Below are 23,300 nucleotides of genomic sequence, written 5' to 3' on the forward strand. Positions count from 1 at the left end.
GAACAGATCCACACCTCTGAACCAGCTTAGCTGGCCTAGTTGGTGGACTGGGTTATCAGAGCTCTTCGTTCTATTGTACAATGGACACCAGATATTTGAATTTGCATATGGATGGTATATATATCCAATGACATAGATGTATTGCGCTCACTATTGCTTGCAAATGTGTGTGACACTCCATATTTTCCCTGCTGGGTATACAGAACATGCCTATCTAGGACATGCCTCCATTTGTTCAAGGTAGTCATTAGGGCTGTGTGAAATTTCACCGGCAGTTTCGTTTAGATGCTGTTTTGACTCATTTCGAGCTCAAAACAGCAAAATCAAAATGAAACAGAGAGTTTTGAAACAGCCTCAAAACGAAACAAGGCAAGACAAAATGTTTTGAACCCAGACTCCCCCTGCACCCATCTCCTTGACAGCTGGCAGGCTTTGTGGCCAGAGCAGGGCCTAGCAGGTCTGCAGTTTTTGCCCCCCTGTGCCCCAAGACAGACACAGTCCCACAAGAACCCATGTCACAAATCTTGCCTGTCAGCAGCCAGAGGTTCAGGGCCCCAGAACCCAGAAGCCCCTGCACCTAACTCCTGGCCAGCTGGCAGGCTTTGTGGCCTCAGCTGGGGCTAGCATGCCTGCAGTTTTCACCCTGCTGCGCCTTAACACACACAGTGTCACCCATGCCATGAGTTTTGCTTGTCCGCAGCTTGAGGTGCAGTTTCCCTGAAACCCCTACACCTGTCTTCTTGAAAGTGTCACAACCCAGTTAATCAGTGCCCATGCCACTAGCAAGAGACACACCATTCAGACCATCCTCATTTTGCACACAGTAGTCAACTAAGGGTTAAAAGAAATCCTTGCCAGAAACTCCTGAAACAAAATCCTGGTGGAGAGCTGTATATAATTTATGCCCACGTCACAACCAAGAAACGAAACTTAAGACTGGTCAGGGTGAAAGGGGATAGCCCTGCCATAAATCCCTGCAACTGGTCAAGAAACAAGCGTAAGCCCCTCATCATAACCTCATATGTAACAGGCAGAAAACCTAACCCACTACCTTGTAACCTGATAGCAACCTGAGAGCAGAAAATTAAAGATTCCACATAACGGTTCATCACTGGATATCTCCATCAGACACCTCTGTCTATAAATAGTTTAGCAACTTCCGCCCAAGCTGGAGAACCCTGGAAAAATCTCTGAGGAGAAATCTAAGTCCGTCACCAGAATAGCTTGACGGTCTGATCATCCGTCAATCACTCCCCGTCATCGTTAATTTTGATGTAATAAAGCCCTGCAGGCTCGATAGTCCGTTCTTGGCACGCTTCGTTCGTCATCGCTTGATATCGTAACCCGACCTTGTTCGCTCAACTGTAACCAAAGCAACTGTAACAGGAACAAAGGCTCAGCCTGCGTCGCACGTCACTATCTGGGCGACGTAAGTAAACAATCTCCCGTAACCAACACGCGTCTGTGCCTGGTTAATTCCACTCCATCCATTAATTACCCGCCTGTCAATGTGAAAGTTTTACTGCTCTGGTGGGGGGGGGGGGGTCAGAAAGCAGCTGCCGGCGCTGCTCTGATCTCCGACAGAAAGCTGGTAGGCTTTGTGGCCTCAGAGGGGGCTAGCACATCTGCAGTTTTGATCCCTCTGTGGCTTAACACATACATGTGACATGAGTTTTTTGCTTTCAAGAATTTGGGGGTGCAGTTGTCTTGAAACCCCTGCACCTATCTCCTTGAAACTTGGTAGGCTTCATGCCCTCAGAAGGGGCTACCAGTCCTGCAAGTTTCATCCAAATCAGAACAGAAATGACAAAGTTATAGGCTGTTTTGAGCTTCCCCAGTATAGCCTACGGGCAAAATGTTGAAACAGCATTGGAACAGCAAAACTGTTTCAGTGAAACGAAATGGAACAGCAGTTTCGAGTTGAAAAGAAATTTGAAACGAAACACTGTTCCATTGAAACATCAAAATGCAAGTCGAAACAGAACAGTGCTGTTTCGCACAGTCCTGGTAGTCATGTTCTACCTGTTCTTTTCTTCACCCTGGCTGTTTTCTCCTATTAACTCAGACTTCAACTTAATGCAGACACTTTCATGAATATGGATGGAACTTCCAATTTTAATAAGCAACGTCATTTAAGTAACATTGGTTTGTTGTTAAAAAGCAGCGTTATTTCAGAATACACACATACTCATATACATATATTGGTGTGTTTAGGTCATAGGCATGAGCCCCCCCTGAAACTGGCCACTGCCAAAGCCACCACTAGTTTCTCTGGGTGGTCACCACCCCCCACAGGTTGTCTGCCCTTGAAAGGCATAGATCAGCCCAATGGTTCTCAACCTTTTATACTCAAGGCACCCCCTGATAAATTTGAGGCATCCCCCGATAAACTTGTGGCACCCCCTCAGTAGATGTGAGGCAACCCTCAGAAAATACCAGCTCTTAGCTTTCATTCATTTGTGATGACAGAAAAATAATAGAGAAATTATTATATTTTAAAGAGCTGGAAAAGACCACAATGGAACAGAATGTTTTAATATGTGTTTCCATTTGAAATCTCTGGGTTTATCATGTGCATCATGTTTGCATCCCTAATGGTGTTAAGATTGTGTTGCACCTTGTGACACTCTTGAAAGAATCGTAAGGTAATAAATCTAAAACTAGCACAAGGAATTTCTTTTTCACAGTGAATAATTGAGGTGTGGAACTTGTTGCTACCATATGTGGGGGAGGCTGACAGTTTAGTTTGATTCAACAAGGGACTGGACAAATTCTTAGAGAAAAGGGACATCAGTAACTATTGAGTATGGGAGTTAGGGGTACAGCCTCTGAATCAGAACTTCCTAGACCTTAAATTCTGGAGGCTGCAGGTGAGAGAGGAGCAGTGGACAAAACCCTGGTCATCATTACCCAGTTCTCTCTCCCTTTTAGCATCACTGCCACTGTGGGACAGGGCTATTTGACACATACTGGAGGTGTCTACACATGCAATGGATGCACCTGAATTTTCTGTGCAGAAAATTAAGGTGCATTAGGGCATGTGTCTGCATGTGTGCCCCCATCAGGAGCAAACGGCCTGATGGGAACAGCTTAGGCCAGGGCTGCTCCTGCCCTGCTCTGCCCGCCTGCAGCAGCCAGGGAGATCTCCCAGCTCCCCCTGGTGCCAGCCCCAGGCTGGCAGGGGTGTGGGGGTCAGGCCTGAGCCACAGGGGGCAAGGGGAGCTCTCTCACAGTCTCCGAGAGATCAGGGCTGGTCCTGAGCCCCAGGGGGAGGTGTCCCAGCTCCTGGGACAGCTCTCCCTATCCTGAAGAGATCAGGGCTTAGCCAGGCAGCCGTTGTGGCCCCCTCTGCCTGGGCTGACCAGGAACAAATTGTACCCGGTCAATGTGCTGTGGCACATTGGTTAATGCTGTTTTTTCTAGTACCTGTATGTATTGGTACTAACAAATGGCACATTAGCCTAATTTAATGGGTAATAAAGTGTCTTGTGTAGATGCGGCCATTGAGGACATTGGGTCTTAAGCCCACAGAGCAACAGTTAGCCCCCCTGTTAATATAGGCTACTACTGTGTGACAGGGCACTGGGCAAGACGGACCTATAGTCTGGCCCAGGAAGCGGTGGCAGTTTGCCGTGCAGCCCTTCATGGTTGTGACAGTCATCCTGGGATGCGAGCGAGCTTTCGTCATGTACCAGGACACTCACTGAAATGTGACCACGTCTTCGGGCTCCCCTCACCCCGCCGCCGCCACCCCCAGCACCAGATTTCTTTTTAAAAAAAATAAACAAGTCCTCTTGAATGCGAGGAATGTGCCGCCTGCCAGGAAGGCTCCTCGGACAATAAACAACCGGCTCCTCCACCGCCAGCTCTACAAAAAAGCCAGGGGGGTCACCCACCGGGTGCAAGCTGTGCCCGGGCGACTTTTCCCCCGGGGGGCTCGTGTTCCCCCTTCCCCCGCCCCTTGGTGGCACAGCCAGGAGGGGCTGGCTGCCGCGGGGCCCCTGGGGCTGCCCTTTCACGGAGCCGCAGCGAAGTGAGTTTTGCCCGGGGGGGCTTCAGGCCCGTCCTGCCCCCACCCCTCCTCAGGCAAGGCGAAGGGCCAGCCTGGCGGGCAGCCGCGGGCTCGCAGTCGCGCCCGCTGCCAGCGTGCCCGGCGGGAGCCCCCGTGCCCAGCAGCACCTGCCGGCCGGCCCGGCTGCGCGGCGCGGGGCGGGGCTGGGCTGCGCGGCTCGGGGCGGAGGACGATGCCCGGCACGGAGCAGCGCTGGGGGGCCATGCGCGGCTGCAAGGCGCTCGCCAGCCTGCTGTGGCTGGGGCTGCTGGGGCCGGGGGCGCCGTGGCGCCGCGCCGAGGCGGGCTGCGCCCAGGCGGGGAGGTGCTGCGCGGGCAGGGACCCCGCCTGCGTGGCCGCGGGCTGGCGGCTGGACGGCGCCTACGGCACCTGCTTCTGCGACGAAGCCTGCCGGCGCGCCGGGGACTGCTGCCACGACCACCCCCGGGCGTGCCCAGGTAGGTGCCGGGCGGCCCCGCGTCTTCCCGCCGGGACCCTGGGGGCAGCGCCGCTGCCTTGCCGCCCCCCGCCGCCAGCCCCGAGCCCGGCGGCCTGCGGCACCCCGGGGTGCCCTGAGCGCCTCCGCGCGCTGCGCTGGCACGGCTGGGGCGGCGCACACGGTTCGCAGGGTGCGGCCCAGGGTTCAAGCAGGCAGCCAGAGGGTTTCAAACACTTCTGGGCTCTTGGGTCTTGCTCATGGAAACGGGGCCAGGGGGAAAAAGGAGTGCGAGCAAGGAGCTGGCATTTTCCGAGTAGGGCCTCGAGTCCGACAGAGGTTGAGGACCGCTGCTCGAAGACATCATTTCAGGGGATTTTGTTTCCGAGAAATGACTAGCTGGCGGCAGGCTTGCTTGCCGTAGAAAGCACCCGAGTGTTCACCTTCATTTCTCTGGCAAGGATTTGTTGCACCCTAGTGGCTCCCGCAGGCTGTGTTGCACCTTTGTTTTGTTTCAGGGATTGGCAAAAGGGCTTCCTATCATGGGAAGGAAGCAGTGACTTCCCTTAGAGTGCAATACACGGGGGGCAAATTCATCGTCGGGATCCCTCGCCTCTAGTCTGGGAAATGACCCATGCTTTGGCCTCAAGTGAACATATTAGCTAAGTGCTACATTAGGCAAAGAAGTATGAATCAGGAAACTTTAAATCGTGGTGTGCACATCATTAGAAATGTATCCAGTGCCTGGTTCAGTAGTAGTTGCTGTGTCTGGAGTTGGCCCACTTTATTTACTCCGAGACCTGGTGTCTTGTTTTTAAGTTATGGTTTAGATTCATCCTGGTGTAAAGGAATGCCGCTAGGGAAGTAGAACTAAAGAGACTGGAGAAGGACTTAGCTTGCTCTATTTGCTTGGCTGGCTGGTTATACCACCATAGTTACTTCTAGAGTCTCTGCTGCTATAGCTTCTGCTCAGTTTTTAATTGCGTGTCCTCTAAGTAGCTGCACAATCCTCACTCCACAGAGGGTAAATGGAGGCACAGGAAAGCTAAATGACTCTGAGGTCACATGGGGAAATTGGTGGCATAGGCGACGTCTAGGGGAGGCACCCCACTAGGGGTGGGGCATGTCCCCCGCCTGAGAGTGCTGGTGCCCCCCCTGAGAGTGAGCACTCCAGCTGGTAGGGGGGCACAGAGAGCGCTCATACCCCCCTTGAATTGGCTCTGCTGGCAGGACGTCGTCATCAGAAGTGCCAGCGGCGGAAGTCCTGCCGCTGCTATGCCGCATGCAGAAGTGTAAGGACCCCTCCCCCCCGTTGCCAGCTGGCTGCTGCCCCCTTCCCCCCAAGTCGTGCCCCTCTAGACTCGGGAGGCACCAGTTGCCTATGATTTGTAGCAAAGTAGGGAAATGAATTAATGCGTCTCAGGACCTAGACAGGTTCCCTTATAATTGGACCATCTTTCCTCCCTGACAATTCAAGACAGGAAACAAAAGAAGAACTAACAGAAAGTGTCTGTTTTTTAAAAGCTGGTATAATTTAATTGTACTTGCTGGGGGGGGGGGGGACGGGGACAGTAGAAGGAACATAGGCTGCTTGCAGGTATAAGCTTCCCCCCGCCCCCCAAACAGTGCTTTACTTTAAAGTCTGTGTGCCCCCATGCATGCCCAGAATAGGCATCACATTAGTTGGACCTGGCTTGTCCAACATCTGTATAGATTGGGTGTTTTAGTTGGACATGAGTCAGCTATTAGACTACTGAATCAGCTATTAGATGAAAGCTCCAAAAAGCCCTACTGAAGCACCCAATCTATACAGACACTGCGGAGCAAGGTCCAACTAAGGCACTGCTTCTTCCAGTAAACTGCTTTTATTTATTTATTTTTTTCATGTCTGTCAGCAGTCGTAATGACTAATGAAGTAATTTTATTTATACATTGCACTTGGTCAACAAAATTAACAGAATTGTTTCAGCACAAATTTGGCAGGAACAATGATATAGAAGTACGCAGGGCTAGCATTAAAACAGAGCTGTGTAGTATTAGATGAAAACTTCTGTGAGGCTGCAAAAGACCAATAAAATAAGGTAATAGTTTCAAATACTTCAAAAACAGGGCAACCTTTTATTTAATAAGTTTTCTTACCATAACTGCACTTCAGCACTGTTGGACCAGGAAGGACGTGTTTCCCCCTCCTGCTACATGTGTCAGGGTTTCTGTTTTTGCCTTTGAGTATTGGCTGCAGCCAAGGCATGGGATTTTGGCTGGGGTGTGCCAGTGTTCCTGCTGGGACTTGAATGTGGACATTCCTGGCTGGAGGGTCTTGCCCCTCTGCTTGGGTTCAGACTGATCACCACAGTTGGGGTCAGGAAGGAATTTTACCCCATGGTCAGATTGGTATGGATGAGGGGGTGGGAGTGTTTGTCTTCTTCTAGCAGAGGGCATGGCCCCCTTTCTTGGACTTCTCCAGTGTATTTTAACAATGTGCTCCAGCAGGACATTTGGCTGCTGAATACCCCCTGCTTTGCCTGTGACAGGTTAGGGCAGATCCACGGGTAGATCTCAGAGCCTCTTGGAGTTGATTCGAGGCTGGGGTAGGGGGTTAAGTGCCTGTGTGCATACACGCGTGTGCCCCAGCCCAGCAGGTCAATTCCTGGGGAAGGGGAAGGGAGGGGCTAGATTGAGGCCCCCGCAGTGAGGGACAGTGCTGCAGAGGCAGGGGTATGTTGAGTGGGGCTCCAGGTGGGATTTACCTGCTGGGGAGGTGCCCCCAAATAATCTTTTCTCCCTTTGCCTTGATCTGCCCCCCAGACTTACCTGCTGGGAGGCAGGGGGGAGTGGCAGCAGTGCACAGTACATCTTGGGTTGCTTTTAAATGACAAAGGTGATCTCCTGCTTAAAAATGTTGGAGACCACTGGGTTAGGGTATTATATCTTGTGGTTGCATCAAGATTGGCTGTGTAGTTTGGCCAATAGGTTAGACAATGGATTTGTATAGGATGGTTTGGATAGGGATGATCCTACCTCAGGCAGGGGGCTGGACAAGATGACCTCTGAAGGGCCCTTCCAGCCTTACTTTTCTATGATTGTGATGCATTACTTGAAGTCCATCCTGAGAAAATGGTCTGTGAGTGTAAACAAACTGTACATAGCTGTAGAATGTATAGAACAGAATCTGTCACAGGATGAAAAGGATAGGGATATGAAAAGACAGACTACCAATCTAGTTGCAAAGATGGGTGTTTTTCAGGTGGTTGTTATTTGGGAAGAGCTGTTATCTGCAACTTTCTACATGGAGGTTATGGTTCCCTAGATGCATGCATAGAGAAGGCCCACTGTATGTTAATGTATCTACAAATGTGCAGGAGTGTATTGAACTATGTCCAGATCTATGTCCCACTCCTTCCATAAAACCCAGAGAAGCATTGTGGATCAAGGTAGGAAGAAGTAGTGCCAGGAAAAATATTCATTGCATAGTTTCTCCAGCTTCCCCTTACATAAGCAGGGCATCCCCTCCTCTCCCATCCTTGTATCTCCTCCACTCCCCAAAAAAGCATGTTTATATTTTTGTGATCTTCTTTGCTATGCATTCATATGCAGCAAACAAACCATTCTAGTAGGGAACACTGGTATAGGGAGGCAAGATGGGAAGCTCAAGGAATTTGGCAGCAACAGAGTAGAAAGATGTTCATTTTAAGAAGGGAGGGAACCAAACCCAACCTCAACAGGGCACTTCTTATCTATAATGCAAACATTATGCTGTATTCTGTATCTTTCTCAACACACTAAAGGTGGGAAGACTTTAAACTGTGCAAATCTGAAACCTTGCCTGTGTTTTATTAATTACACATAGAAAACATTTAGGAACACTAAGATACATGCACAAGAAATTGCTTCAGTAAACTAGCTCTAATCCATAAATTCAGCGGGGTTAATAGAGCATCCAAATCAAAATGGGAATCAAGAAAGACATCAGTTGAAAGCAAAGAAGCTGAAGCCAGAACAGTTCAGAGCAAAGGAAACTCATGAATTCCTCTCATGTTACAGTATTATTGTCATCCTACCCAACATTTATGTTTTTAGTTCTAGCATTTTTGTCATTCCTTCTTCTGCGGCTCTGCAAACTTCTGATTCAATTGGACAAAGTACTTTTGGAATTACAGAAATAGTTAAAATGCCCACATCTTCAAATATGTGAAATCAAGTAATGTTAAGAATAATAGAAAAATATTATCCCCCCAAAAAATTAAAGTTGAGCCAGATGCTAATGAAAGGAAGGACATTCTAAAATTGCCAAGCCCAGGATTAAGTTCTCTTGTGCTCAAAAAAATTGAAGCATGCCTGGTACTCCATAAAAGAGATGATATGGCCCTGCGTGGGCTGAAGAACCTATGAACAAGGATTTTCAGCTAAATTCTTTACAGCTTTAACAACGTTGAGAGAATACTTGTGTGTGAAGAGAAGCAGTTTAAGTAGAAAATTTCTTGCAGTGGAACATTGACGAAAGAATGGTCTTCTCTTTGTTGGGATGGAAATGATCACACTCCAAATCATTTGCGTTGATCCAAATGAATGGTGTTATTTAATGATTAATTTATGCATCACCACCTAAATTATGCAAAGCTTCAGGGAAGCTACTACCCTCTTGAATGATCTCAGGACACTTATTACCAGCTTAACAGTATTTCACTGACTTCCCAGCTAAATTCTTATTTGGAAAATTACATTCTGCCCATTCAGTCTCCTCCACAGTATTCCAGGTAGAAAAGACAGCTGTTTCTTCTTATCCTGTGGTATTTACTGTATACTACTGAAGACCTGCAGCAAAAAACCCTGTATGTGGTTGCCTTTCAATGGTGGTTGAATCTATTCCAGTTATTAGTCTGTTGGAAGTTCTCTTCACCCATAGCCCCCCAGCCCTGCCAATGCCCCTCACTCCTGACCCACAAGCCCCCTGCTCCCCCAAGCCCTGCCAGAGGGAGCCCCCAGTTGCCCCCACCCTGACCAGACGGAAATGTGGCTGCAGCAGTTCCAGCTTGTGAGGGTGCTGGTGGAGCAAGTCTGGCCCTGACACAGGCTGAAGGGAGGAAAAGGGGAGGCCTATGGCACCCCAGGCTGGGGATCCTGTGCCACGCTAGGCTATGCACCCCCCTCCAGGCAGTGTCTCCCAGGTGTCCTATCCCTGTGAGCCCAGCACCAGCTCCTGGTGTCAGTAGCCCAGTTGTGTAGCTCCGCACTGCCTCTGAAGTGCCTCCCTCTGGCCCTCTTGGGGGGGAGGGGTGTTGCAGCCCTCACACCTAGACATTGTTTCCCAGCACTGGCAGGCACCCACCCTCCTCCCCCCCCTTCAACCCCCCCCACAGTCCCCAAGCCTTGGCCCTCCAACCCCCACTCCCCATAGACTTACCTGCATCCAGCTGCTGAGGCTGCTCCTACCACCCTGCTTGGCTGCATGCTGGCTATGTGTGTGTATGTATGCACTTGCACGTGATGCCCCCTGCCTCCAATTGCTATCCCCCTGCTCCCACCAGTGGAGCAGAGCAAAATCCTGGACACTTGTTCAGATTAAAAAAAACTACCCAGATGGAAACCGGAGAACCCAAAAAGAGGACATGTCTGGGAAAACCCAAATGTACAGAACCCTACTGTAAATACAAGTACTATCCTGCTGCAGTTTTTTTGTGCACAGCAGCATATGTGTAGACACTGCCCCAGCCAGCAGGCAACCCGTGCGCCAAAGCACCCTTGGGCCCTAAACCAGTCATTTTGCAGCACGTGGAACCTGGTCAGAGCAGCCCTGGGCTGGCAGGCTGATCTCCTGGGTCTCCTGCCAGCCTGGGCTGTACTGACTCAGCTCCACTTGCTGCGCACGAATAAACTCCAGAGCAATATACTCTGGGGATTTTTGCTCCCAGGCGCACATTCAAACATCATGCCCGGGAGCAAAAAACTCCAGAGCAATAGGACCCAGTTTATTTGTGTGCATTAATCGCATGTGTAGATGTGCCCAGTGTTGAAAATTTGCCTTCAAAGAACAGGAAAAGTAAAGCCAAATGTGGTATTAATTTTGGTTAGAAAATGAATTTAAAACATCCCTGAAAGGTATTATGCAGATGAATTAAGATTTTAAAAATCGTTACAGATCTTCTGAATGACAGAAAATGACAATGTTAAATATATGTATAATATGATCATCATACTTGATAATCATATTTGTTCTAGTTTTTCAATTGCTAAACATTGAATAAAAGTATATTGAGGAAATAAAAGCACTGGGTGACCTCAAACAAGTTATTTCACTGGCCTGCTTCTTTCTAGCTTGCACGTTTGGACTATAAGCTCTTTGATGCAAGGACCATCTCTTGCAAAGTATTTGTACCTAATACAGTGGACCCTAATATTATCTGGGTCCTCTAAATGCTACCATAGCCCCAATAGATAAAAAAAGATTTTAAAAAAGAACATTAAAAATGTCTGTAAATAAAATGTAGATGCATTGTACAGAAAGTTGAATCTATAGTGGATAATAATTGTCACTAAATCATGTGTGGGAAAAAAAGGAAGGAGAGCTTCTATGTGCTACCATTATATATATATTGTTATCTTTAATTAAAAGACCATATTCTTCCCTTGGCTGAACTAATTCACTCTCCACACACCTCAGTGCTCAGCTGTGAAAGAGATACTAACTGTGTTAAATAAAACATGGCACAGGAAGCAAAAGCCATTGGGTTCTGTGGACTTTGGATCAGATTGTGTGAGAATACGCAAAACTATCTTACATCCTAATGACAGAAAATATTGTAAAGGCAACAAATGATCGAAAGAAACAAGTGCTCTTTTGTAGTCAGTACATTTCATTCCCTGTGGATGTACAGGTATAGACCCTTTACTGTGTTGGCCTGTGCATGACCCCATGGAGTAACTCTCTGCTTATCGTGCATGCTTCATAGACACTCTGTTGTATTCATTTGGCAGAAAAAATGGTTCAGTCTAAAGTTTAAAACTACTAAAAGTCTGATAAAAATTATGCAAGATATAAAACATAGTAGTAAGTTTTTATTTGTAGAGTATGAAGAGTGCACACTGCAGTGTGCAAAGTCATAAATAACTGTAATATAAAATCTGTATTGTGGAAAGCCTGATGAGCACTTCTCCACACTAGTAGCTCAGTGCAATAGGTGCACATATAGAATGGACAGCTTGGGCTTTAAACAAATATGAAGACAACATGCTTCCTGACCTAGACAAATAGGACAAATAAAACTTGAAAGCAAGATACACTGGGGGCAGCCTTCATGTGATTTAAGGATGGATTTAAGTGAGCACAGTATGTCGCACAGGTCACAAAAAGAGGGGTTTGTTTCAAGGGTAAGACAGTATAGCATGAAAGAAGGCAAAAGCTGAGATGAAGTCCTTCCCCCTACCCTTCCCCAGTGTTCAGGCACCTGGGCCAGGTGTCTCTATCCACTTGGGATCCAGGCCCACAAAGGCCCTGTGGAAGGTAAGCACCTACAACTGTTCTTACAAATAACTGAAGAAGCTTCCTGTTTCCCTTGGTTAGGGTGGTGTGACCCCACTCCTCCAACTTTTTATATAAACTTTTAGTGCTTGGCTTATACCCTAATAGAGTCTTTGTTCATGGACACCTCCGAACCCAGATTCTTCTGTTTGAGGGTTCAGATCCAGGTCTCTCACTTCATACTGTCCAAGCACAGGTGGGCAGACCCTACTCTTTTTTTGTGCAGACAGGAATGCAAGATTGTGAGGGTTAGATCAAGGTTGATGAGACCACTCTATAGCTGAGTCACTAAAGCAGCAACAAGACTCAGCTATATGGGGAGGTTTCTGGTCTCTGCTTTCAGAATTATTATTTTTTATCTAAATTGTTTAATGAACAATTCATAAACAGTCCTTGAAGTAAAGGTAGGAATAGGCATCAAGTCTGCCTAAGGTACCCACATCCTTTCTGAGGAATCTGGTGCTAAAGGGCTTTCCTCAAAAACCCTAATGACATTTACTGTAGAACTAGGGACCAAACCCAGATCTTCTGAGTCCTAATAAAGTGCCTTAACTATGAGAATTTTTCTCTCCTATCAAGAAGGATTGTAATGTATGCAATTATCTCATGAACACAGTACAAAGAACAACAACATTCCTCATCACAATTTAACAGCTAAATCTGCTGGCTGTATAGGGACAGTTTTCAAAACATCACAGTGTCAGTGTCACTATTGAGAAGCTATGAAAAACTAAACTCTTTCATAAGTATGTCACACTTTTTTTGCAATGAAAGGTGGCTCTGAAGGGGTAAATAAAGCAAAGACCTTTTCAGTATCCAGTGTCTTACCTTGGGATAATATATCCATTATCTGCCCTTGCAGTCTGGGAAACAGGCTGCAAAATCTTTTTTCAAAGTAGCTTTCAGAGTATTTTTATTCACTTGGGATCTCTTTTTTGGCTATGCTTTCCAAAGTAAAGTGAAACTGAGTTGCTGCCTGTGTCTAACTACAAAATCCAGGGAAAAGGAAGAGTTGAAAATACAAACAAGCTAAAGGAAGATAACTATAAAGAATCCACTTCTGGGAACTTCAGCAAGCACAAGTACAAAGGGAAAGTTTAAAAATTAAAGGATGATTAATATATCCTATGGGTTTTGTCTTCTATATTACAAGTATTTTTACCTTGAAGGTTTTTTGTCAAGTCATTGACAAGCAGTAAGGGATGCTTTGTGGTCCAATTTCTACCTCCTGCTTATTAGTCAGGGATTTTCCATTCAACACGCCTATAAAACTGTATAGTCTTCTAAACAAGAAAATTTTCAAGGCAGTTCTTGCGCTAAACAGTCCAGCAGATGTCAGAGAGATTCTGTATTCCACAAAGCAAAGTCTTTCTCACTGCAGTAGTGCTTTCCTCACTACTTCACTTGAGATCTGTAGTGAGCTGTTAAGTGTCCCAGTACTTTTTCTTCTTCAGTAGTTTTATATTCCAGCTTATATGATGAACAATTAACTCCTATGGAAAATGAAAAGCTGTTTTAAGTCTGAAACTGCTTTAGGCAGGATTGAGGGAGGACACAGAATAAGCACTGCATGAGAACTTGGCACATGAGCCATTTGGTGCTTACCTAAAATTTTGAGGGAATTACGTTGTATTCCAAAGTACAGAATTTGAACCCAGAAAAAAAATTTTCTTCTGAACCAAAATCTGTTTTCAAAATGATAGCTCTTTTCCCAAAAAGGTTTGAAACTGAAGAGTGTAACTATTTCTATGTGAGGTTCACAAGGGGGCTCTGAATCTGTGCTAGTATTGAACTGGTATTCAAGTATCCAATGTACCAGACTGTGGGCACATCTACATGTGGAATTAATGCAATAATGGCTTACTGCATAGTAAAATACTGCCCAGTAAGCGTTCCCAGTGGGTATGTCTACACACATGCTCCCTTTTAGAAGCAAATCTGCTTCCAGTGGGAGCAGCCTGGTGCAGTACTGCTCCAACCCTGCTCTGGCCCCTGCTTGGCTCCCATGGAAACTGGCAGCTGAGTAGCACCAAGATCAGAGGACTTCCCTGTGGCCCCCTAGTTTTGGGGTTGATGGAGCAAATTTGATCCTGGTCAAGCATCTACACATGCTACTGTGCAGTAAATGTGCAAACGTGTAGACTGTGGTGCTTTACTACTCAGTAGATTAGTAAGGCATCTCATGTAGTTGCACCCTGGGCGCATCTACATGCACGGACTGTGCAGTTGTTACAAGCGCAGTGAAGTGTTACTTTAAATCCCTGTCTTGGGTGTGAATTTGCACCTAGAAGCAAAGGGAGAAAAGTAATATACATTTTGACTACGTGGCTGAGCCAGCACTCTTTCATTATTAGTAGAAAGTTAAAAACTTCTTAAAACATAACATATATGTAAAGGAAAACAATGCATGACCATACTACTAGAGTTGTTAGAGCAAATAATAAAAGAGTGATCTTTACTGCTAGTAATACTTAATTATTGCTTTGCAGCTCTTCCTTGCGTTGTGGGGGAGTGGAGTCACTGGAGTGGTTGCGGAGAGCAGTGTAAACCTAATTTTCGAATGCGTAGGCGCTATGTGCAACAAGAACCTAAAAACGGTGGGGAACCTTGTCCTCCACTAGAGGAGAAGGCTGGCTGCCTGGAATACGTGACTTATGAAGGACAGAACTGCGGACATGATCACGGTAATTTCTCTCTGATTGACCTGCATCACCCTTACAGCTCATGACAGTTAAAAACAGCAGCTATTTATTTGCCACATTGACAATAAAGTTGTAGGTCCAGTCTATAAAATACAAATTAATTTCAGAACCTCATTTTTTACTTTCATGTAATTTTACAGGTACTTGCATTTCAGAAATTATTCGGTTTTTTTATTTGCATTTGTCCATCACAAGAAGCAGAGGTTTCCCCATAAGAGTTTTATTAAATTAAGAATTATAGACAAATTATCTTTTGTTTTCTTGACTGAAGCCTTTCAGAAGTGTTTGTCTAGTTTCCAGTACATTCTGTTAATCATTTATAGTTTGTCAGATATGTATGGAAAGCATTCATTATTTGATTCATTAAAAAAATATTCTGCATGCCCCATAACATACATGTTAGGCAGACCTACATCATGACAAGTGGAATGACATAATTAAGTATTTTTTCATTGAGAAATTAACCAGAAAATAAAATTGGGGAAGTGCTTAGTAAAAATAAAACAAAATAAGCCCATATGCTACATTTCATAAAATATTGCAGCAAGGAAATATGCTTGCTGTTTTTCATAGTAATTCTAGTCATGGGCAAGACCTTGTCTTTCAGTTAGTAGATTCCCCCTCAGGCCTGTCCCCCTTGAAGAGTAAAAAGATTAGTTTCCCTCAGCTGTGAAAGCAGCAGTGCATGGATGTACATTTTTTTCCTTCCAAGACTTTTTTCAAGATAGAGTGCAACATGTTTTCCCACAGCCAGGGCCCTTAGAAGGAAAGGGATCGAAACAAAACATGGAGAAAATATTCCTACTCTAAGAATACACCCAGAACTCTCTAGGCTAATGTGAAAGCATCCAAGAAATTAGATCCAAAAGGAAAATAGAACTGTGATCCAAGTCACTGAGGGGATTGAACAGATAGAAGGTTCAAAACAAGTAGTCTTGTTCCCATTTGGAAGACCACTCTCTAGAAGTATGAGACAGTACCAATCTTAATAAGATTTTAAAGTGAAAAGTGTATTTAAGAGCATTTTTCAACCTTCCTTTCTGTGTGGTCACTAAAAGCTATGCTATCCCCAAAAAAGCAGATCCAGCGTGCTGGAGATGAGATCAACCAATCACCTTCAGATGGGACATTAGTGCCTGAATAGGTTCTTGGAGCAGGTGTTGAATGGAATGCACCTCTATTTGCACCATCTTCTTAAAGGAGAATTGGATGCGAAAAAACATCAAAGGGGATGCTGTAGGAAAATTGGGAGGAAATCTACAGCAAAGCTTTTCTGGGAGATGAAATAGCCCCATTCTTTTAGAGCAACTTGCCCATAGTATAGGCCTAGTTGCCTATCCTAGGCATAGGAAAGGCCTAGAGAGCTCTGTCTCCAGTAAGGCCTAGTATGGTCTATTTCCAGTAAGTCCTTTGTAAGACTAAGCCTTAGCATTGAAACATCCCCTTCCTGTGTCACTGACAGACAATGGGATTCTTCCAGGGTCCACCAACAAAATGAATTTGCTTGTATCCTTGCAAACAAACTGGGCAGTCAGGAAGTTATTTGACTGTGTTATTTGATTGTGCGCGTGCACACATAAACAGATGTACACACAAATCTGAGACCCTTTAAAATGTGACCTATAAGGTGACACTGGGTTCATCTACACATGCACTTTACTGCGGAGTTGCCTAATTAACGCTGCAGTAAAGCATCACTGTCTATACGTACATCCCTATTAGGGTGCAGTAAATTAATTAACTCTGCTGCAGGATAGTACTGTCCAAGACTATCGTGGAGTTATTTAGTGCTCTGAAACACATGTGTAGAGACTGTGACTGGCTGGGGCATGAGAGTGCTACAGTGCAGGGGCTGCCTGTTGGCTAGCCCCACACTGTAGCAGCCTCGTGCCCTGGCCAGCCCCTCTGCAGCACGTTGAGCCAGGATGGAGCAGCTCTGGGCTGGCAGGCTGACCTCCTGAATTCCCTGCCAGGCGGGGCTGCTCCTCCCCAGCTCAATGTGCTGGTTCTGTGCGCGCGTGTAAAAACTGCACCCAGGAGTAATCAACTCCAGTACAAACTGCGCCAGAGTTTATTGCTACATGCTAATTGCGTGTGTGGATGCACCCTGTGTTTATTTAAATACAAGTATGAGGGTATATCCTGCTAATTTGATGATTTATGTGAAACGATTAATAGCTTCAGTCTCTATCATCAACAAAAAAGGAAAAAATCCAGTCACACTAGGCAGTTTTTTTTAGGACTGAATAGGCATTACAACCTGTTCCAATTCTTCTTTTAGTCACTAATTTTTTGTTAGTAGATCCCCTGTGTTTCAAATATCTTTGGGCTCAGTAGTCTAGTCATTATTTCCAAATCTGTACAGTATTGTTTCAGAAACAAACTTGTCTGAGCCCTACTTAGGATATGCCAACTTTACAGCCCAGTTAGCCTTGGTCCCCTAATCAGTGCCTCAGCTCTCCTGAACTTGGTTGCATTCCCCAGTTCTGCCAAGTTCCACCTGGCTTCTAGTTTAACCCTTCATGGAAAATGTAACAGAAACACACATCTGAGGTTAGCATTTAAGGCTACAGAGTTGCTCCTGCCCAAGTGGCAGCAGATGTTGCTTCTTCCTTTTAAATACAGCTTTCCCACTGGCTAGTGGTACTCTTCTCACCTCACACTGGATTCCTATATTGAGTCTGTCGTCTCAAAGAGATGGGCTGGTAGTTGATTTAGTTAATGGCCTTATACCTAGGGACCTACTTAAATTTGTGATTTCACAGAAACTGTGAAATCGGGTATTGCTCACGAAATCAAAAACCTTAGTTAAAATAAAATGCTGGCTCCCCAGTGGCAGGAACCGGGAGGGGTGAGGCCGCGAAGAAGAGCAGCCACAATGATGGTGCCTCCCTTCCCTCCCACCACTGATTAGGAAAAGGCTGTTGGTCATCCAGCTCTGCCCCACTCTACCAATCAGTGGCAAGGGGCAGAGCCACACAATGGACAGCCTTCTTGGCCAAAAAGTGGCGAGGGGTGAATTCACTGTGCAAAGGCCACAAAATTAGCTCCACGGGCAACAAGCAGCCTGTAAAAATCCCTTTCACTTGTTATGACCATGGATCTGGGTTTTCCATTTCCCACAGAAAAATGGAGTACGGTCAGAGCTCAAGTCTGCAGCCTGCACCTACCCCAGGTACAGTTCTGGGAGGTGCGGGCCCCCCCATCCCCCTGGGAGTACACATAGCAGTGGGGAGCCAGGGGGGCTGCAGACCTAGGTCCGTAGCCCTGGCAGCTGGGTGACCCCTCCAGCAGGGCTGGGAGGTCTGAGAGGAGTGAGGGGCATCAGCAGGGCTAGGGTGCTTTAAATTTTAACAAAGGATTTTAGGTTTTTCAGCAGAGAATTTGTTATTTTTTGATCAGGGAAAACTAGGATCCCTGGTCATGACTTAGGTAAATCCCTACTTATACATTGGAGGGGGGAGGGGGGCAGCATTTTTGGCAGGTGTTACAAATTAGGCCACATACCCTCCCTGAGTGCCACTCCAAGCCCCTTTTCCTAGCTGATCTGCTATGCTGCTTCCTATCCTGTGCTCCAAGCCCAGCTTGCTGTCATTTTCTGCTTCTTGCCAGTGCTGGATGCCTCCTCCCCAATCTGCCACATGCTACACCAGGAGGCTGCCTGCCCATGCTACTTGTGGCACATGTACCACAAGTTGACCACCTGTACCCTATACAGTGGTCACAGTGCTTTCTTAGACAGAGTCCTTTGGTGCAGTGTTTCCCAAACAGTGTGACACAACACAAAAGTATGTCATCAGAAATTAACAAGTATGCCACAGAATTTTGCCATGGCAAGGAGCTACAATAGGTATGAGGATGGTGTACCACAGAAAAGGTTTATTAATGTAAGTGTGCCTTGGGGTGCAAGAGGTTGGGAAACACTGCTTCAGTAAAACAACCAAATGAGCTCAACATTTGAAACAAATGGGGCACATCCCCACGAGTGTGCACATGCATTTTCCTGGTGACACATAGCAGTGGCATATAGTTGTGCCATTGATACTTGCCCACAGGGAATGCTCCAGCATGCATGCTTTGGCATGTGGCAGATTGCCCCAGGTAGGGTAGGGGAGGCTGGGGCCAGCAGCAGCAACAGCAATCTGGGCTTGCAGAGCCTGGCCAGTAGCCAGAATGTGGCTCTAGCTGGCCAAGCTCAGTTTCAAGTGGCACGTACTGCAGCCATGTGTGCTGACCCATTTCTTGGGAAATCTCAGTATCTAAACCCCCCCCCCCCCCCCCCCCCAAAAAAAAACCAACAACAAGAAAAAGAGGGTCCAATATCTATTTTTGGCTCCGTGCTACAAATATGCAGCATGGAGATCCTTATCATGTATACTTTGTGCGCATGTTCCCGCTCATCTGGATGTGTCCATGAAGTCTACAATTTGACCTAAGAATCCTACAGTTTCACAAGCTGCACAATTTCTAAGGCAGTTCCTCACAGATCTACAGCAGGGAAAAGTGAAAATATTTGATGGAGCTGTATCCATTTTCAAATAAACCAGTGAGCTCAGTCTGACCCTTTTCATGAGCTGCCATTTTGCTCAGACACACCTACACACTAAGTTGTAGCTCTACTTTGTTTTACTGTTCTCTCATAGAATTTATGGTTTTAATAGACCTATTATTTTCTCCCAGTTCCTGCTTTCATAACAACCTTTGAATACAGTAAGGAGAGAAAAAGACGAGCAGCATCTCCTCTATGGTCTTCAGACACAGAAGAATCCAGGTAATTTAATTAGCAAATGAATTTGGGCATCTTGTTTAGTTTTTGATTACATAGTAAAACCTTAACTTGCAGTAATTTAAGGGTAGCATATATCCCCAAGACACATTTGTCTACTGCTTTTTCTTCCGAGGGCATTATTATTTTTTGGGTCAGTTGAGGTCTACTTTTGATTTTTTGTTTTGGTTTCCTAACAGTCCTGATATAGACATTTATTGAGATCATGGAAATTTTAGTGTGGCTGCCTTTAAAAAGAAAGGTTAAAATAAAAAGTAAAGTAAATCTGTAATGATGAGAAGCCTGAGAAGTTAAACATAGTTCTCTGCATAAACAAGATGGATAGAATACTACTACTCCCAGGGGCTGCTTGGTTCAAAGTGATGGTAGTAGCAGTGAAAATACATGGCTCAGATCTCCAAAATTAGTTATTTAATTTGTATTAGCCTTGCAGCATGTCTTAATGCTTTATCCTGTACTGTTTTCATTGGGCCGCTAACCCAATAAGTATACTGAAAACATTTAGACGTACAAAACATTTTCTTATATCGTTAACAGACTGCCAAAAGGAGTAATTGAGAAATGCATTCATCTACTTGAAGGATATAGGTTATAGCTATGTTAGTCCAGAGGCAAAGGCATTCAAAACTCTTGAGGAAGAAGTAATAGCTTTTATTAGGCCAACTAGATAGTTGTAACATTTTTGTTTGTTTGCAAGCTTTCAGGCTTTAACACCCTTTTTCAGGCAAAGAAGTCAAAGATTGTACAAGATTGACTTCATGCCCTGAAGAAGGCAGTTTGAGACCAAAAGCTTGCAAAAATAAATAAATAAATAAAATTAATTTGCAACTATCTAGTTGGCCTAATAAAAGATATTGCCTCTTGCTCAAGAGTTTTGGATGCCTTCATCTACTTGACTGTTTCAACATAATTTAAAGCAGAGCATAATCAGAAATTGAGATAAAATACAGAAGCTAGAAGTGAGCAGAGTACAGTAAATTGGTTGTTGTTTAGCAGATATGTTAAGTAATTGGTGACTCTTAGAAGATGCTTATTATAGCTAACAACTGCATCATCACAGTACTTTTTGTGGATGTAGAAGATACGAACCACACTTAAGCATACATGACTAACGCTAGTTAAATTCATACTGTATTTTATCTCTCTGTAAGCAGCTATTGTGTGGAATTTAAAACTGAGTCACTCTCTCACCACTGTACTCTGGAGAATCGTCCTTATGCTCGGTGGATGCAATATATAAGAGAAGGGTACACAGTATGTGTAGCTTGCCAACCTCCAGCTATGCAAAGTGGCAATCATCGTTGTTCTGGAGATGGCCTTAATGCTGATGGGTAAGACACAGGAGTTCTCTGTTCTAACCAGTTTCTCTAAAATTAATAACTAACAATTCTGATTTCAGGATCTCAACCTATACAACTTTGATAACTATCGAAGGATACTGATACAAGCGGTTAAAATGTAATAGTTACTTCCACATTATTCTGTAGCTATACAAGCATAGCAAAATTGCTCCAGTTTTCATCTGTCTTCATCCAGGGTCGAAGTTGGGGTGACTTAGTTAGACACTATCAAACCATGCAGATGTAACATTTAGATCTGAACAGCAATTCCCTTCCCCCACTCCTCCTTCCCAACTTCTTTTAAAGGAGCTAAAGGTAAATGTGTGCACACCCTCATTTGCCTTCTACTTAGAGACAATGTAAGAATTGTCAGCATTAAGACAACGGTTGTGTAAAAAATTATGAATAAAAAGCAAAAATAGACCAGCTTGCAGCTACTTGAAGAATGAGACCTCTCCATTTTAATCTGACCCAGAAAGAACACCTTTGTTCCATTCTCAAATTTTATCTGAGGCTACACAATAGAGTTTGTTTTATTTACAGTAGCTGGAAAAGCCAATGTTAATAATTAACCAGTTCAGTAAGTGCATATTAGTACTTTTTGTGGACAAATATCCTTGGTGTCACAAAACCAAATTTAGTGGGTTGATAGTTTTATTTTTATCTATGAAGGAAGGAATGGAGCTGCTTCCTTTAAGGCTCCTTTGTGAAGCTGCATCTACACGTGCTATTCATTGAAAGTAGGCTTAGTGCTCAGTAACAATACTGTGCAGTAAGCCTACCCAGAAGCATGTTTACACATGTTCCCTTTTGGGAGCAGATTTGCTCCCAGTGAGAGCAAACTGGCACAGGGCTGCTCCTGCCCTGCTCTGCCTTCCTGCAGCAGCCAGGGGGAGGTCCAGGCTCCCCGTGCTGGCAAGTGGCATAGTACCATTTCTAGTAGGCACCAGGTCAGGAGAGCTCTGCCAACAGCAGCAGCTGTTTCCTGGCGCTGTTCACATTGGGAGGGGACCACTTTAGTAAGGCAGAGCTCTCCTGGCCCCGTGCTCAGCCAGACACAAAGCTGTCAGCAAGCTCCCTGCCTGGTGGGGCTTCAGTGCTTAGCAGGCAGTTGCTGGGAGCTGTCCAGGTAGGGGGAAAGGGTTGGATTCCCAGCCCTCACCAGTCCCCAAGAGCAGCTCTGTGCTGCGCCAAGCTGGCTGCTCTGGGGAGTGGGCAGGAGTTGGGAATCTAATCCTCACCTGTCCCATACAGCTGGCTGCTCTGGGGAGCAGGTAGCTGAGCAGCAACAGTATCAAGGACAGAGTAATCCCTGTCCCCTGTGGCCCCCATTGGCTAGGCTGACTGGGAGCAAGTTTACTCCTGGTCAACATCTACACACGTGTTACTGCACAGTATCTACTGCATAGTTAGTTTACTACCCATATTTACAGTTGGTAGCTAATGGTGCTGTAGATTAATTTACTGAGTAGTAAGTGTGAGCATGCGTAGACGGTGATGCTTTACTGTGAAGTAGACAAATCTACTGCACAGTAAAGACATCTTGTGTAGAAACCTGTGGGTGTGTCTACATGACTCCCTCAAACAGCATACACTTAATAAGGTAACCAGAACAACGACTCTGAAATAAGATGTTAGGTATTTGGAATCACTTTTAGTCAAATATGTGTTTAGCATGCATTAGCTTATATCAATGCCTAAACACTCCAAAAAGCTTAGTGTAAGAATAGAAGATGCATTATGGAAGCTAGGCAAATAAATAAAATCTAAACAAGGTTGACATGCTACCAAGTACTTTTATTTAATATGAAATCTTATAGCTATATTTCTATTTACAATTTAAATAAATTACTGAGAAACCTACTTGGTTATTTATCCATCATTTACTGTGTTATGTTTCAGGAATAAAGTTCTCCACTGGCAAGCAGTTGGCAATCCGCAGTGCCAAGGAACATGGAAGAAAGTGCGGCAAGTGGAGGAGTGTTCCTGTCCTGGTGTGCATAGTTTTATTTTTACATAAAAAATAATTTTATAATAAAGAACATTTGTGAATGTTAAAAACCAATGTAACACTCTGAAACCAAAAATTAAAAACTACACTTTTCTGCTGTATTTGCTGAACTTGGAACAAGAAAGACTTTGGGAGATATTCCGATTTGTGCCTTGACCCTCGTTCGTATATAGGAATTAACATGAAATTTTCTACTTCTGAATGTATTAGCTTCCATTTCTCTCTTTTGTAATTAAAGACTGAATTCTTCCAACTGGAGTAATTTTACTTCTTAACAACTTAATTCCTTGTAGGACAATCTTGTAGGAGTTGCAGTAAGAGCGGCATCACCACATGTCCTGATTTGGCCACAACGCACAGGATTTAGTCACCTGGTCCCAGACAGTTGGTCAAAAAAGTCCCAGGCCAGCATCTGGTTGGGAGGTGGTGCAGCATGGTGCACCAGGCAGGCAACACCA

The 23,300-nt window shown here is 45.2% G+C and overlaps 2 protein-coding genes across 2 annotated transcripts in view; one reads left to right on the forward strand and one right to left on the reverse strand.

Moving 5' to 3' along the window:
* Positions 1–4,128: 4,128 nt before the first annotated feature.
* On the forward strand, positions 4,129–23,095 carry SBSPON (somatomedin B and thrombospondin type 1 domain containing). The gene is made up of 5 exons (XM_059723981.1): positions 4,129–4,509; positions 14,493–14,687; positions 19,386–19,476; positions 20,646–20,822; positions 22,734–23,095. The coding sequence occupies exons 1-5, from the start codon at positions 4,245–4,247 to the stop codon at positions 22,849–22,851; spliced, it is 846 nt and encodes a 281-aa protein (XP_059579964.1). The 5' UTR covers positions 4,129–4,244; the 3' UTR covers positions 22,852–23,095.
* Positions 11,521–23,300, reverse strand: part of TERF1 (telomeric repeat binding factor 1) — a 37,770-nt gene continuing 25,990 nt past the window's right edge. The window contains exon 10 of the mRNA XM_059723980.1: positions 11,521–13,496. Within this exon, the coding sequence (XP_059579963.1) occupies positions 13,428–13,496 (69 nt within the window). The 3' untranslated portion in view covers positions 11,521–13,427. The remainder of the gene's footprint in view (positions 13,497–23,300) is intronic.

The sequence above is a fragment of the Alligator mississippiensis genome, chromosome 3, assembly GCF_030867095.1.
Source record: "Alligator mississippiensis isolate rAllMis1 chromosome 3, rAllMis1, whole genome shotgun sequence".
Classification (NCBI taxonomy): Eukaryota; Metazoa; Chordata; order Crocodylia; family Alligatoridae; genus Alligator; species Alligator mississippiensis.

What these genes read in the sequence shown, in the direction of transcription:
- SBSPON (XM_059723981.1), top strand. Translation starts at nt 4,245, where the DNA reads ATGCCCGGCACGGAGCAGCGCTGGGGGGCCATGCGCGGCTGCAAGGCG. An exon ending in GAACTGCGGACATGATCACG is followed by an intron (nt 14,688 to 19,385) that starts GTAATTTCTCTC and finishes ATTTTCTCCCAG; the next exon opens with TTCCTGCTTTCATAACAACC. An exon ending in TCAGACACAGAAGAATCCAG is followed by an intron (nt 19,477 to 20,645) that starts GTAATTTAATTA and finishes CTCTGTAAGCAG; the next exon opens with CTATTGTGTGGAATTTAAAA.